Source organism: Schistocerca nitens, chromosome 2 (assembly GCF_023898315.1).
Source record: "Schistocerca nitens isolate TAMUIC-IGC-003100 chromosome 2, iqSchNite1.1, whole genome shotgun sequence".
NCBI classification, from domain to species: Eukaryota; Metazoa; Arthropoda; class Insecta; order Orthoptera; family Acrididae; genus Schistocerca; species Schistocerca nitens.
Genome location: NC_064615.1, coordinates 567,568,410 through 567,585,162, shown reverse-complemented (window position 1 = coordinate 567,585,162; position 16,753 = coordinate 567,568,410). Strand labels below are relative to the sequence as shown.

At 36.5% G+C, this 16,753-nt stretch overlaps 1 protein-coding gene across 1 annotated transcript in view; it reads right to left on the bottom strand.

Annotated features, from left to right (window-relative positions):
• LOC126236612 (inactive rhomboid protein 1) overlaps positions 1-16,753 on the bottom strand; it is a 164,106-nt gene that overhangs the window by 55,473 nt on the left and 91,880 nt on the right. Inside the window, exon 9 of the mRNA XM_049946048.1 lies at positions 5,880-5,965. Within this exon, the coding sequence (XP_049802005.1) occupies positions 5,880-5,965 (86 nt within the window). The remainder of the gene's footprint in view (positions 1-5,879; positions 5,966-16,753) is intronic.

Below are 16,753 nucleotides of genomic sequence, written 5' to 3'. Positions count from 1 at the left end.
TACTGTACAAAACTAACAACTATTTCATTTTGATTTTTGGAAAGTGTGAGAGTGTTTTTATTTGATTCACTTGAGCTTACAATGCTTAATAGTGTGTACACAACAATTTCTGTTGTTGTAGCATTTACTCTGCATTATGGTCTACTTCAAGAAACTATTGCTGTTCAAAAATAATATAATCTCAAACACCATTACTATAGTGAGCACAAACTAAATTTTAATGTCTTGTTGGTGATTTACAGAAAAATAAAATTAATGCACTCAAATCATCAGTAAAGAACCAATAAAATGTTACAAAATTGAAGTTCCAAGCAATGAGCTAGGTGTGTGGGTGAGTTTAAGGGTAGCCAAAATACTTGCAACTGTGGCTGACAATTTATTGACAGCAAACTAGATAAATAATCTTATAACTGCAGTGCTCAGATAAAAAAAAATTAAAAAATAAAATAAAAAATAAAAAGAAATTGAAGATGTTTGTCTACCTGCTGGAACGTACTTCGATCATACTGAAGATCTGGGCAATAATTTATGTGAGTAACTTCAGGAAAAGGTGCTATTATTTGAATGGTTCTCTTTAGCTACTGAAGAAAGTGATGAAGTTTCAGATACTGGGCAGTTACTAATATTTGTTCATGGAACTGACCACAACTTCAGTGTTTTCGAGGAGTCTCAAAGGTGTGAATACAAGGGAAGATTTATTTCACCACTTAAAACACACAATGTAATTACCATGGCTAAAATTGCTAAGCTTTGCAACTGATGGAGGCACAAACAAGACTGGAACAAGAATCTGGTGAGTAGAATTAAAACTAAACTGACAGAGATCAATTGCAATATCTCATTATTTTTCCCCTGTACTGTCCTTCAAGAAGTGTTATGCTGCCAAGTTTTTGCACATGGAAAGAAGTAATGGACATCGTAATATCCACAGTTAACTACGTCTGAAAAAATAGGTTGAAACATTGCCAATTTCAACAGTTTCTGTCAGATATGGAAGGAGGTCAGTGAGATGTCCTATATTATTCTGAAGTGAGATGCTTAAATGCAGGTGCAGTAATGAAAAGATTTTCTGACCTAAGAAAAGAAATAAAACAATTATGATAGAAAAAGGCAATTGTGTTCCAGAACGTACACATCCTCAACAGTTAAGAGATCTTGGATTTTTTACAGATAATGAGTTGAATGTGTTGAATATGGGGCTTCAAGAAAAAAAAAGTAATACCTGATACTCACGCATGTGTGAAGGCATTTCAAAGGAAAAACAAGCAATTTATAAAAAAAATGATGAGAGAAAGCTACATTATTTCCAAAATTGTAAAAAAGCTATCAAGACATTTTCAATAAATTTTCATTGGCAAAAGAGATAATATGAAATTCATTTTAATGCAGCTACAGAACCATTTCAATGGGAGATTGTAATTTCTATAAGATTCCTGGTAAACTGATGATTTTTGAAAACCATTATTCTTGTGGTACTGGTAATTTACAAATGAATGTGACTGAGCTTCAGTCTAATGACTCTTTATATGAGATCAATGAGCTTGTTAAATTTTATGGCAGTTTTCATCTAATTTTGAAGAAATAAAAAGGTTTGCTCACCAATTAATTACAATTTTTGGCAGCACTTATTTATGTGATCAAACTTTTCCAATTTTCAATTATGAAAAAATAAATACTGTTATCATATCACAGATGAGCACTTGAATGCCATTCTGTGAACTTCTGAAAGATGTGGAAGCAAACATTCCACAAATAGTCAAATAAAACCTCAAAAATCACATTAAATTTTTATTTGCTGCACATGTATTATTATTTTGAAGTTCTCAACTAAATTATCTGATTTTTCTCTATTCATCAATAAAAGATGACAAATGAAATGTAAAAGTAAATATTTGTGTTTATGAATTTTTAATACCATAGGTATAGTCATACATACAGAAAATTATTAGTAACAAATGCAGCTCTCTATATATCATTTTGCCACAGTATGGCTCTTTCCTGCTAAGAGGTTGCCAACCACTGACTTAGTGAAAAAACATACCTCCGCCTTTTCGTGGTTCCCCCCCCCCCCCCCCCTCTGCAACCTTTTTTTGTCAAGCACCCACTTACTTGCATTACTAAGTGGATTTTAGTTTTATAATAGTCATACTTAACCTATAAGAACATTTATAGAGGCTGTCAATGCAAGCTTGAGATTTTATCTGAATTTCACATGGCAAATTAAAAAAAGTATGTTTCATCCACATGAAGCGTTTTCTGATAAACTGAAAGACATTAACCGGAAAATATACGAAATCTGAATATCTCTGAAGTGAATCATCATTCAACATGAAAATTAGTCTACTTTGCTTATTTTCATTTGCTTATGTTGTATGGTATTATATTTTGGGATATCTCTTCCCATTCTAAAAGGATATTTTTGTCTCAGAAGTGGGCAGTTCGGGCAATAAGTGGTGTAAGTTCACGAACCTCTTGTCGACCCCTGTTCATGAGTCTGGGTATTTGACACTGGCCTCTCAATATACATACTCCTTACTGTCATTTATTGTTAACAGTATTAGCTTATTTCCAAGAACAAGCAGCTTTCACTCAATTAATACTCGGCAGAAATCAAACCTGCATTTTGATCAGACTTCCTTAACTCTTGTGCAGAAAGGTGTGCAGTATACTGATGCACCCATTTTCAATAAGCTACCACTCGAATTCAAAAATCTTAGCAGTAATCCATGTGCTTTCAAATCAAAACTGAAGAGTTTCCTCATGGGTCACTCCTTCCACTGTGTCGAGGAGTTCCTTGAAAAATTAAGCTGATTCTTGTTATATTGTTGAATGCGTTAACTTAAACTTATAGATTGACGTTTTTTGGGTTCATAAACATTTATTTTTATCTGTTATTACTTTTATGTTGTAATTTCATGTACTGACACATTCCATGACCTCCTCAATTTAGTCCTATGGAACTTGACGTGTAAATAAATAAATAAATTACACTAACTGTGGTAAAAGAACTTGATTTTGTATGAGTGTTAAGTCTCAACTGAAAATAGGTATCTGAGATAGGAAAGCCTTTCCATGGAGGTATATGTGGAGTAGACAGAGGAGGAATGGGAATTTCATATTCGGACATGAACCACAGTTCATATGTTTATACATGTATCATTCACATGTCATCAGATTTTCATTGACATTTGAAATTAGATTTGAAGAGTTTGTTTTAGCATTAATAATAGGGTGAAAGGGCACAAGACTGTGTATACAGGACAGGAAGTGGACTAAGGGATAAAAACGTTATCAACAGACTAATGGCTGTGATGCAGCTGGTAAGATTAGCAAAAGAGCACAGTAATTTGTGAAGAAATCATCATGCCAAAACTATACTAGTAAGTAAAGATGGAGTTCCTGGTATGTAAGGGCTCCACTCTTAGTTATTTTAACATTTGTGACAGTCACCTTTATTATGAGCAAGTGGTTCATGAAAAGTGTTGTGATATGAATGTGAATCAGGAGTACTGAGAACGTAAGTAATCCTAAGCAGAATGAAAGAAAAGAACAGTTCCCTCATGTCATAAAAAACAGGTGGTAGAATCTAAGAAGTAGCTGGATGAGAATGTGATTTGCATTATTAACACAAACTACATATCAGTAATGGCAACACATGTATGGAAAGGAAACAAATAAAATATATTATGCAGCATAGTAGCTTACTTAAGATATACGTCTTTGCCTTAAGGTCCCTCTTCAAAAAGAAGCTAGATTTGGTAATACCCATCTAAAGGGGAAAGAGGATAATTATGAGAGAATAGCAAAAACTCTGGGCTCTCTGATTTGATCAGAATTCTGAGCAAAATACTTAAGGAATTTTATACAGTTTGTTACTGTCTCTGACCCCCCCCCCCTTTCCCCTCCCCCAACCCCACGCCACATATAACTTGTTGTGATTCCCACTTTTAATGTGCCACAAATGTGTATGAATAGTATATTACCTTAGAATAGCACCCAAAAAATAGAAAATCAAAAAAGTATAGCTCAGGAAGTTGAGGAGTACTTGTTCTATGCAATCAGCTTAAAAACTATAATGGCAACAAACTCTTACAGTCTTGATAACTTCTTAATTTACATGATATAAAATCAAAGTGCATATTCACAATTATAGTGTTTTCGTTAGGAACTATGATTGTGAACACCATTCTATAACTATGGCTACATGAGCGGAAAAAGAGGGGAATGTTGTTTCTTTCAGTAGTTTCTTCTTGTGTTTGGGAAGACAGTCTTTTTTAGTTTAGGATCATCCCCCTTATGTCTTTTCTTTCTCAGCTTCCTGGGGGTTGGTGGTTCTACCTGTGGACTCATGAACCACGTCGGGTTTGCTATTGACAGCAGACACAGTCAGCCTGTGAGTGATTACATTGCTAGAATATTAACAGTTAGGTGGCAAGCAGATTAAAAAAACCTTGTGTTAAACAGAGGCTGTAAGTTGACTCACATGATGCCCACCCTCTTCTTTCTTGGATCTGTGCCTGTATATAAATCAGTATGGAAGAGGCTGCATTTGTTTAAGACAAGGTTTTGTTGAGTTGTAACAGGCTGATTCTCAATGTGACATGATGAAGTGCCTGACAGGAAGGGTAGTTACACTAAATATTAAAAGTCTCTGATGTGATAAACGACAGCTGAAAGTGAAAAAAAAAATTAATTAATTAATTAAAAAAATGGAAGCGTCAGTGTTAAATGAAGGGTAATTACATAGATAAATGTTTGTTTGCATCAAAGAAGATGTACATTGGTACAGGCAGGGATAGGACTGGGGGCAGGAGGAGAGAGTTTCTGTGCTACATGAGGCTGTATTAGGGATAAGTGTATACTAAGCACTTCATTATTCATGAAATTAGAGAAGTAACTGACCAACAAGGATACGTTTTACTGAAGGAAAAAGTGTTTGTTGTGAGATTAAGACTGTTGACATTGTATAATATTGCAAAAAATATGTAAAATTATTTATAATTGGAGATGAAAAAATTAGAATGTTGCTGGATTCTGAAAAATAGGAAAAGGGAAGGAAGGGTCACTAATGCCAGGAAGTCAAATGATGGGACAAAAAAAAAATGGAGAAAATAGTTTTATTTTAGTAGATGATTATATCGGATCTTTAGTTCTTTCCAGAATGGTGCTAATAGATTTAGATAGTTGAGTGATCAGTGTCAGAATCTTGCAAGTCATGCATCATCATAAACTGTGGAAATTACATGTTGATGTTACACAGTGACAGAGTATAACTTATGTAGTGGACTTTCTAAGAAATTATGCTCACCACCTTGGCATCTGCCACATTTGTGAACCTGTTTATTGTTTTGAACATCTTTAGTGTATTTCAATAATATTTTGAGAAAGATAGTTGCTACTGACCATATAGTGAAGATAGTGAGTCACAGATAGGCACAACAAAAAGATTGTCAGAAAGTGAGCTTCCAGCCAACAAGACCTTTGTTGAAAATAGACAAAACGAGCAAGCCTCCGCCCCCCCCCCCCCCCCACCCCCCACATGACCACAGTCTTTGGCAGCTGGAGCCAGACTGAATTTTTGATAATGATTATATCCTAATGTCCAATATAATCTTGCAAATTTCACAATAATTGCTGCCTTTACTGTTTGTTTCTAACCCTTTCCCATATTGCATTAGGCACACTGATCTGTCCAAGTCTCCAATGAGTATAAGTTTTGGAATGTAATAACTAATATTTCATTTCGAGTGATTACTGGTACTGTTATGAGTTACATATTTCTTGTTTGGAGATTGATTTCAAATTCTTAGATATTAGCAGTTTGTGTAACATTAATCATAGTTTTTTTTTTTAAATATATAGTAGAAAGTAACACTTACTTTGGATCTAACCCACAAACGGATCCAGAAATTCTTCCTCCAGGGCCAGCATCTCCAGCAGACCACTTCTTCCATGTGGATGTGGTCTATTGGCAGACAGGGATGTCAACATTAACAAAAGCCTAGCTTTGGAATTAGTTTTATAAGTGTGCTAATGCTACTAGTAATAATTTCATTTATATTGTTTTGGTCTTGCTTAAATACCATGTCAAAATTCTGTATGCTAAACCAAATCCGTTTCATTAGCAAAGATGAACTAATTCAAATTATTATGAAATTAAGGTATAGGGAAAAATTATAAAAATACAATGATACTAAAGCGGCATTATGCACATTAAGAGACTGATTGCAAACTTTCATTTTCGCATTAAGATATGGCTGAAAACCAGTATTAACTTGGTTGGTTGGTTGTTTCGGGGAAGGAGACCAGACAGCGAGGTCATCGGTCTCATCGGATTAGGGAAGGACGGGGAAGGAAGTCGGCCGTGCCCTTTGAAAGGAACCATCCCGGCATTTGCCTGGAGCGATTTAGGGAAATCACGGAAAACCTAAATCAGGATGGCCGGACGCGGGATTGAACCGTCGTCCTCCCGAATGCGAGTCCAGTGTCTAACCACTGCGCCACCTCGCTCGGTCCCAGTATTAAGTCTTTCAAATAAAACATACATTTTGATCTTTCTTATGGTTGTTTAATATACTGTATTTATATGCCATTCATTTCTTACAGTGCTTTGTTTTCGTGATAGGTTGGTGCAATGAAGTTTCTTTCTTTCTACATGTCCTATGTCCTTGTAAAAAGAGATCTACGGATGAATAAAGCTACTACTACTATTACTACTACTACTACTAAATTCTGATTCTGTAGCCTACCTAACACCAATAATAATTTAAACGTGCAAAAAATAAGATTCGCAGACATATAATACAGCATGGTAAAGATGCTGGACTGAAAAAAACATATGCAATGAAAAATGGAGAAAATCTATGCAGTTAGGAAATCTAAGTGATTATGTATTCTTTACAACACTAAAAACCTCAGTAGAGTTGTGTTTGCATCAAGAAGGATAATCAACAAATGCTGAACATCATCTCTCAATAGTCATTTGACATCCATTCCTGGATAAGTCCTCCTCCAGACATGCTAGACATGATAGTACATCAAAGTCCATGTTGCTTCTGAATGATGTCACTTCTAATATTTATTAGGCTGTAGCTTCAGTATTTTTGAACCCTACCTGATCCATCTAACACACATTTGACTGACTACATGTGCACACCAATTCTTCTTCATTATAGTCACAATTACACCTTTTACATAATTTTGTTCTGTCACCAAGAAGTCCAACCCCTTGTCCATGTCATGAAAGACTGGCAACAGTATGAACTAGAGTAATGCCTGTGAGTGCAGAGTACAATGGTTACCGTGTGTACTCCAAGACCATTAGGGTGAAATGAAATGTCATGTGGCTAGGGCCTCCCGTCGGGTAGACCGTTCACCTGGTGCAGGTCTTTCGAGTTGACGCCATTTCGGCGACCTGCGCATTGATGGGGATGAAATGATGATGATTAGGACAACACAACACCCAGTCCCTGAGCAGAGGGTGCTGTGAAGGTCATACAGGAATCCTGAAAAATAATGGCCAACAAGGCTCTAGTGAAGATATGATAGGGCTAACAAGTCAGCAGTGGACAACCCCTTTGCTTTCAACTATCAAATGAGCTTCAGATTGAAACCAATACTGAAAGTGACAAAAAATTTGAGTATATCTGCCAGATATGATGGTCAACGTGATCCTAATTAAAGACAGATTTGTCCAAAGAAACATATAAAAATTGGTACTTATGTTGTATCCCTAGGAAAAGAAGCAATAATTTAGTAGATCACCAAGTAATAAGAGAGAGGAATGGGACAAAGTGAGATAATAAAGGGAATGTAGTAAGGTGCAGGAAAAAGGAAATACGATGTGGTAGCCAGGAACAAACAAAAGAAGAAAGCATGTTGCAATAATAGTTGCTAAAGAGCTGCCAAACAAAATACTTAATGCAGAAAATGTAAATGACAGAATAATTAAAGTTCAGATAGTGACAGAAGGAAATATTCTTGATGTCATCCAAATGGCCTTGCTGCAGTGGTAACGCCGGTTTCTGTCAGATCACCAAAGTTACGTGCTTTCATGCTTGGCTAGCACTTGGATGGGTGACTGTCCAGGTCCGCCAGGCACTGTTGGCATGCAGTGTCCCCTTATGAGGCCACTCAAGGAACTACTTGACTGAGAAGTAGCAGCTCCAGTCACAAGAACTTGCAACGGTTGGGAGACCACTGTGCTGATCACATGCTCCTCCATATCCACATTCAGTAATGCCAAACAGCTGAGGATGAAACAGTGGCTGGTTGGTACCATTGGGGCTTTTGAGGCCTGTTTGGATGGGGATGGGGAGAGGGAAACGGAGAGGGAGGGGGGGGGGGGAGAGGGAGAGAGAGAGGGAGAGAGAGAAAGAGAGAGCGAGAGAGATGGGGGAGGGGGGGAGCCACAAAAGTTAACCAAACTAAAACTATGAACAAAAGTATCTGGATAAATAATTATGTCATTGAAGCACGAGAAAAATTGAAATTATTGCATCAAGCAATGTTGAATAAAAGACAAAATCTCAGCTAAAGGAGGCCTTCAAAACGTATCAAGAATACTATAAAGATTAATTAATACAGATCAGGAGCAACTACGTTGCAAACAAGCTTCAGGTTTCACGCAGTTTTACTACTGGTGCCTGGGGAGTGATAAACAGTTTTAGAACTGGCAGAGACAAATTCTGTATGGACTTTAATATTGGCCACTATAGGATGGTAGTAAAAGATCAGCTTGAAATTGCTAATATATTCAATGAATATTTTTCTTCAGCAGGGTAAGCTATCAGTGACAAACATAATAACCCGCAGTATAATTTTAAAGGCAACCCATCTGAGCATAGCATATATCTAGCCCCCCACAAACTGCAAAGAAATAATTAACAACATTAGCTCTCTAAAATCTTCCATTTCTGCAGAGCATGATGGTCTCAGTATGAACGTATTAAAAGTGTGCAGATAAAATGTCTCTGTACCTCTGTCTGTAGCAGTAAATAATATACCGGTAATAGAATCAGGCACTTTCCCAGACAGACTAAAAATAGGTCCGGTAACACTGATCTTTAAAAAAGGAGACAAACACCAAATTCAAAACTATAGATCAAACTCAATACTTCCTGTCTTTTCCAAAATAGTTGAAAAAATCATATACAGCAGAATTATACACTTTCTCCAGATGCACAACCTAATATCTGAAAATCAAAATGGAGACTTAAAATGTAAATCGACTAGCACACCAGCTGCTCAATTAATTGAAGCGATAATAGGTGGCACCAAGAACAAGCAATATGTTGCAGGTATATACCTCGACCTTGAGAAACAACATAGAACCACAATAAAGAGAAGAATAACAAAGATTTTGACCCAGAAGATCAACTCTAGATGTTGTATTTACAGCCAGAAAGGCGGTAGGAAAGAAATGGGAATTCATGAGACATTGCAGTTGCATTCATAGATATAAAAAAGGGCTTTCACTCTGTTAGAAGGGAAGAGACATGGAAAGCTCTGAAGAGACTGTAATTGTCAAAAGGAATGCAACTCAGAGTCAGAAACTCGTACAACAAATGCCTCAATTTTGCTATAAAAGATGGCAAAAAATCAGAATTGTTTAGAATTGACAGAGGGGCTCAACAAGGAAGTGTGCTCACACAAGTGCTCTGTAATATATTCACTGACAACATCATACACAAAATTAGCCAAGGGTCAACAGCAGATGTTATGAAAATTGTAGCATATGCAGATGATGTGATGATTTGGGAAGAAAATTAACAGAAATAGGAAGAACAAATAAATACCTGGCATGGAGAGTAATTGAAGAAACTACCGTATTTACTCGAATCTAAGCCGCACTCGAATCTAAGCCGCACCTGAAAAATGAGACTCGAAATAAAGGAAAAAAAATTTCTCGAATGTAAGCCGCACCTGAAATTTGAGATTCGAAATTCAAGTAGAGAGAAAAGTTTTAGGCCGCACCTCCAAATCGAAACAAAGTTGGTACATTGTAATATGAATCACAATTTAGGTCGAATGAATGACGATACAGCTACAGTAGTTTGGTTCGAGTCGTAAGCTTAGCAGTTAAGCTTTACCAGGTAGCCATTGCTATGCGTCAGGCGCTCCGTACGTATTTATACGGATACCCTTCCTTTTTGACGTGCTTCGTCTGATTTGAATCGATTACTTATTTTGCTTTGATCTGATAAGTGCCGTTTTCTTTGTTATAGGTGTTTACGTCACTCTAAGCTGAAAATGCATTACTGTACTGTCATGCATTGTTTGTCGCATTCTGATAGTGCGTGTTTATGGCCTGTCGCCGCTCGCGGCATGGCTTGCTTTTGTGCGCGCTACCACCACTTAAAATTAAAAAAAAAAAAAAAAAAGAGAGAGAGAGAGAGGAATCGTCTCATTAGCGAAACGATGGCAAGAGACTGATATTTGTTGTTACTTACACTGCTGCTTTCTTTGATAATGATCAACAAGAACTAAATAATAGAGTGCGTATGATAGAACATGTTCTGAACGAGAGTTAGGAGAAAATTTTTCTCCGTTTGAAAATCTTTGTGGCCGCTTTTTTAGTACATCAAATTCTGCACAGAAATTAGTCATCTTAGATTTAAAAATCTAGTCAGTTGCCGTGCTTCATTTCTGACTGTATCACTATTAGGCACAAGAATAATACAAATATAAACATGACACGATACGTATATTCTTCCGCGTTTGCTGTTGTCTCACTCTAGTTTAGTAGTTTATTAGGCAGACAGGATTTAAATGAGATAGCAGCAAATGCAGTGGTCGAAACTCGGGGCGGAGAAAAAAAGCTCGTCTCCCACCTTTCTTTTTTTTTTAATTTATTTACTGATGCAGAAGTTTTGGCGCCAGTATTTATCTTTGTGCCTACAAAGCATGCCTGTGCAGCGCTACATGTATTCGACGGCAGAAGTTAGTTGTGGCGGCACCTACCAACATTTTTCCGAACTTCCGCTTCCTTTGCACTCGATTCTAAGCCGCAGGCGGTTTTTTGGATTACAAAAACCGGAAAAAAAGTGTGGCTTAGATTCGAGTAAATACGGTATACCTGCAAAAAATGAGGTGATGAAAATCAACCTATTAAAAAAAAAGGAAGGATAGAAGTTGTGATGGAAAAATTATGAAAGAAGTAGATGCTTTCACATAACTTCAGAGAAGACAGAAAGTTCTTCAAAATTTTATTAATTAGATATTGAAAAATGCCTGCAAAAGCGAAGATTTGATAAACAAGTCATATTATCTGACAATTTTGACCTATGGATCAGAATGTTGGACTTTCATAAAGGAACATCTGAGCAAAATACAGACAACAGAGATTCACTTTCTATAAAGGATCCTGGGTAAGATGAAAAGGGACAGGATAAGGAATGAAACATAATGAAATACCCTTCAGATCAATCCCCTAATTTTTGTATTGAGAGAAATAGGCTTAAATGATTTGACTATGTTAAAACAATAGGACAAGAAAGACTCCAAAAAGAGCTTTATAGTGGACAGAATCTGGACGAAGTCCAGTTGGAAGACCATAAACAAGACTGATAGACAAGGTAAAGGATGATGTGAACCAAAGAGGACTTCAGTGGGAGGAAATGCTGGATGACAGAGTGTGGGGGAAAAGAGAAGCTTCAAAGAGGCGCTGTAAACGACCTGCATAAGCAGAAATGTTTCAGGAAGAAGAAGATGAAACTTAATTTTGTTCTATGGTTCATTTTTGTTTTATTTTCTCTCTTGGTAATTATCACTGTGAATCTCTCAATAGTAAATTGAAGAAGCCCTAAAGCTTTGAATGGTTTTCATATTAATAGTCCATGTTTCACTCCCATAAGTGAATACTGGTAAAATATACTATGAACTTTCCTTGTCAGGCAGATTGGAAGCTTAGTTTTGAAATTCTGTTTTGTTTATCAAAGGCAAGTCAGGTAACTTTTACTCTTCTCTTAATTTCTTTTCTAGTCCATTCAGTTGTTGTCTTCAACCATCCCAAATACAAAAACCCTTCAACTGTCTCTGTGACATAATTGTTACTTCATACTATTTTCTTTGCAGTGTGTACATGACTGTAACCTAGCTACAGGGGGAGGCAGCTAAGAAAGACCATTACAAAAATATATACAGAACAAATAAATATATTGCGGTGTAACTTTTGCTAAGTTACAGTGGGCTATGTCGTGCAATTTCTCACATATGCAAGTAATTTTATAGTTGGTGAATAATGTCACTGATTTTGTTTAAAGGAAGTAAAGACAATTTTCTGTGGCATGGAAAGAGCCTTTGAAGACAACTTCAGCTTCATGACAAATGTGGAGCCTGATCAAATAGTAACTAGACAACAGCACCACAAACAACTGTCCTACCTCCAAGAGAAAGAAAGCCAAAAATGTCTGCTCTGCTGTACCAAATGGAAGCAAATAAATAACTCGGTTTATCTGTGTACTTGAAGTCCATCAGTCTGTGCTGTACTGTTGTAGTGGTTAAACAACCTGTTTGTGCAGGTATTCAGCAGTTAACAATTTATATGGCAGTCAAAAATGCAGGTGTAACTTTCATTTATGACAAATGTCTCCAAACTGTTGGAACAGCAGTGTTGTGTGATGGAAGGTATCCTCATCACATCCAGTGCTCATGACAAGTCCAATATCATGAATGTGATAATAAGGATGCTAAATAAATAAATAATCTGTATTTACTATCATGACAACAAAATTTGAAGAAACTGGAAGTGTGAAGAATAAAATACATGAATGAAAAGAACGGCAACTGATGAGAGAAATGTAACTAATGTTCAGGAGTGATAAAACATGAGCCACATGTCACTACGAGGCAATTTGAATATGCAAGTGGGATCAGCCTAAAGAGTATTCTGAGAGTATAAGAATCCAAACACATTTCATCCTTTCCACATTTTGCTCCATCAGCAGCTTCAGGCCAGAGTCTCAAAACTGGTTACTGTTCTCTATGTGACGTCCACAAACACTGAATAGATGCAAGACTTTATATATGGATGGAGTATTGTTAACAGACTATGGCAAATCAATCTTCACAATATGCACTACTGGTCAGCTAAATGTCGATTCTGCCTGAGGATAAACAACAACCCTGGTCTGTCAGTGTGTGGTATGGGCTTTTCAGTAGTCACATAATTTGTTCCTGTTTTATTGATAGGACTCTAAATGGCCACATATATCTACAGTTCCTAATTATATGCTGTCACAGTTATTGGACATGACACAGCCCATATACCAATGTGAAGGATGTCCCACTAATGTTGCATACATAATTTTAGACCTTAACAGAAAAGTTAGAAAAAATGAAAGTTACACAGAAGGTACACAGGAGAAGCAAAATGGCCTTTTTTAATAGTGCGAAAAATGAAACCAAGACTCCTACATAACTCCTCAAGATATGAAATGACATATAACATGGGGCTGTACTGCTATAAGTTCCAATGAAACTTCATCAGTTTGATCTGCAGCTCCTTGTGTTGGCTGTGTTTTCAGTTAAAATTGTTGGATCTGAGGTCCGCCAGTTATACAAAACACCATTTTTTCTCAGTACCCAAACATGTTTTGGCATCACTGACCATCATCAGCGGGTTTTCATTTTTATTTATTTTGTAATGTGAACAATTCTGTTAAATAATTATAAAATTATATGCATCTTTAGTTCAAACAATAGATAGTTTATTTTTGTAAATATCTTTACATTTGGTGTGCATGAATTGTCTGGATCACTTGTGTGCCAATTACTACAGGTAGCTTGTCATCTGCAACCAAACAATGTTGACGAGAAAGTTTTTAGCTGGGAGTTAACCTACCTTCTAGAATGTCTTCTGGGACACACGACAAACCACAATCACACTGTGTTTTGGTGAAGTGAAAAGTGTTTTACTACGTTACTTGTGGAAAATACTTGTTATAGTTATGGGTGCATCACAACACCTCAGCATAATGCAGAGAATGGAAGGGCTTGCCACACAAAAACATAAGTAAAAACGAATATAGGCACGAAACATCGGGACATATTAAATTACATTCTACAAGACAGATTAACTCCGAGCAAAAAACTTCCTCATCAAGATCATTTGGTTGCAAATGACAAGCCACCTATAGTAATTAACACACAAGTGATCCAGAAAATTCATGCATACCAAATGTAAAGGTATTTACAAATAGAAACAACCTATTGTCTGAACTAAAGATGCACATAATTTTATAATCATTTAACAAAAATGTTCACATCACAGAATAAATAAAAACGAAAACCCACTGATGATGGCACAATGGTGCTGAAACATGTTTGGGTACTGAGAAAAAATGGTGTTTTGCGTAACTGGCGGACCTCACATTCAACAATTCCAATGAAACTGAATGTGCAGTATTGGCCATCTGTAATCGTTAAGGTGTGTGTCACTGCTCAATTTCAACATTGAGCACTTGATATGCCAGACATAATAAAAAAGACAAAGTGTACATGAGTTACACATTTGCTTATGTTTGATACAGCAGGCTTGACATTTGTGGGGCATTTTCTCTTGGTGTTGAGACAGTGATGTGAAGGTCTGTTATATTGTTTCTATTTGATAAAGTTTCACACTCACCACAGTCCTCTTCAAAGGCTCTTTCCTATGCCATAAAAAAGTGTAATTCCAATAAAAATGGTGTTATAATTTTGCAGCTATAAACATTAAATATAACACGAATATGTCAGAAAATTCACCTCACTGTCTGCAATGACTTAAAAGAAATCACACCTTGATATCTTGACTCATTATGTATATATTTGGAATGGTTGTCATTATTGTCTCAGCCTACACAATTTCACTGATTACTTGCAAGTGGTCCATTCAAATGGTTCAAATGGCTCTGAGCACTATGGGACTTAACATCTTAGGTCATCAGTCCCCTAGAACTTAGAACTACTTAAACCTAACTAACCTAAGGACATCACACACACCCATGCCCGAGGCAGGATTCGAACCTGCGACCGTAGCAGTCCCGCGGTTCCGGACTGCAGCGCTAGAACCGCACAGCCACTGCGGCCGGCCAAGTGGTCCATTTTGCTAATTTATATCTACTTTTAAAGTCAGTGTGTTCCTTTGAATTGTTAATAATCAAATGATTTGGCATACAGTTAGTAACTGTTTTACTGAGTATCTAGCATATAACAAAAAGGAATTTGATAGATCTATAGTTTTTATGGATTTTCTGTATCCTTTTTAGTGAAGCAGGACCATTACAGCATTGTTCAAGATTTGTAGGGTTGCTTTACTTTGCAGATATACTACAAACCATTCTTCAGGTTCCTTGTTATTTCTACAGCTTAAATCATTTCTACTGAAACATGATTATCTTCAGGCATCTTTCCTTTCTCATAACTCAATTGGATTACACATCCCACCTGATATTCTTTCCAGAATGTTATTTTCATTACTAACTGTGTTGCTAAGCCATCTCTTAAACTTAAGAAATTTTTGAATACTTGTATAGTGGTTTTTGTTGCTAATTAGTTATGCAGCCACTTGCCATCACAACTAATGAAATGTAATTATCACCTAGCAGTAAGTATCTGTTTTGTATTATTCACACACTTACTGTCTTCAGTTGTGTCTTTTATAAAATTTTCATTATAATATCCTATCATACTCTCAAAGACAATTCAGTCTCAAATTTTTGTCCTGTTTTCTTAATGGTTTTCGCAGAATTCTCACACCCTACATAATAGCTGGATTGTTTAATTTGCAATTAGATTTACAATAGAAATTTATTTTTCTGCTTGCTTCAGCAGCTGTCAATAAATATTGCTTTCAGTCTACATATGTAGGCCTGTAAGCTTCATTTTCAAAGCTACTAAATTTGTGTAATTTGTTAAATCTCAATAATTTTAAATAAACACATCTACCTTTCTGATTTATAATCTAACAAGTTTCATTTCTTCTATCTCTGCATCTTTTTAATCTTGAGTCCTTAAAATTCTACAGACCATCACATCTTGTACAAAAAACGGTTTAGGATGATCAAATGCAGTACAAGTTATTTACTGCTTAATAAAATACAGTGAATTTAATTTTCAGTTCCATTTGGTACATGCCAAGTCAATTTTCTATTTGTTTCCTCCTGGATGAATGTGTTACAGTCAAGTATGTCTCATTCCATATCTTATAATCTCTGCAAAGGTTTCCATGGTCTATGATTAGAATCATTGATTACCAATCATAAGGTCCCGGATGTCTGGTTCCATTCCAGTCACTCCTTAGATTTTGAATATAAATCATCTGGAATGGCATCTTAAGACTTCCCCATCCACTTGTGGTGACCATTGACTGCCAGTAGCTGCCACCTATGAAGTGCAGAGTAAACGGTCTTTGGGTACTTGTTGTTCTTTGGGCTGGTCTTGTGGACTTGGGTCACGATGTGTGTGTTGTGATTTTATGGAGTATGTTTCTTGTGTTTTCTGTAATTACACAAGCCTTAATAAAAGTGCCTGATCATAATAGGTTGGAGTTTTCTGCGCGTGGTCAGTTGATATAGCCAGAAAACCCACACTGGTGACCCCAAGTCGTGAAAATACATTGCATTCGTTCGCTGTGTACCACTGGTTTCGCGCCAATAGACAATGTCACAAACTCCCATTTTTCTGGCAGTGCAGGATGCCATGACCACAAATGGACATTCAACTGTGAAGCGCAGTGCTTTACGCTGTGTGCTACTAATACAATGGGACTGTT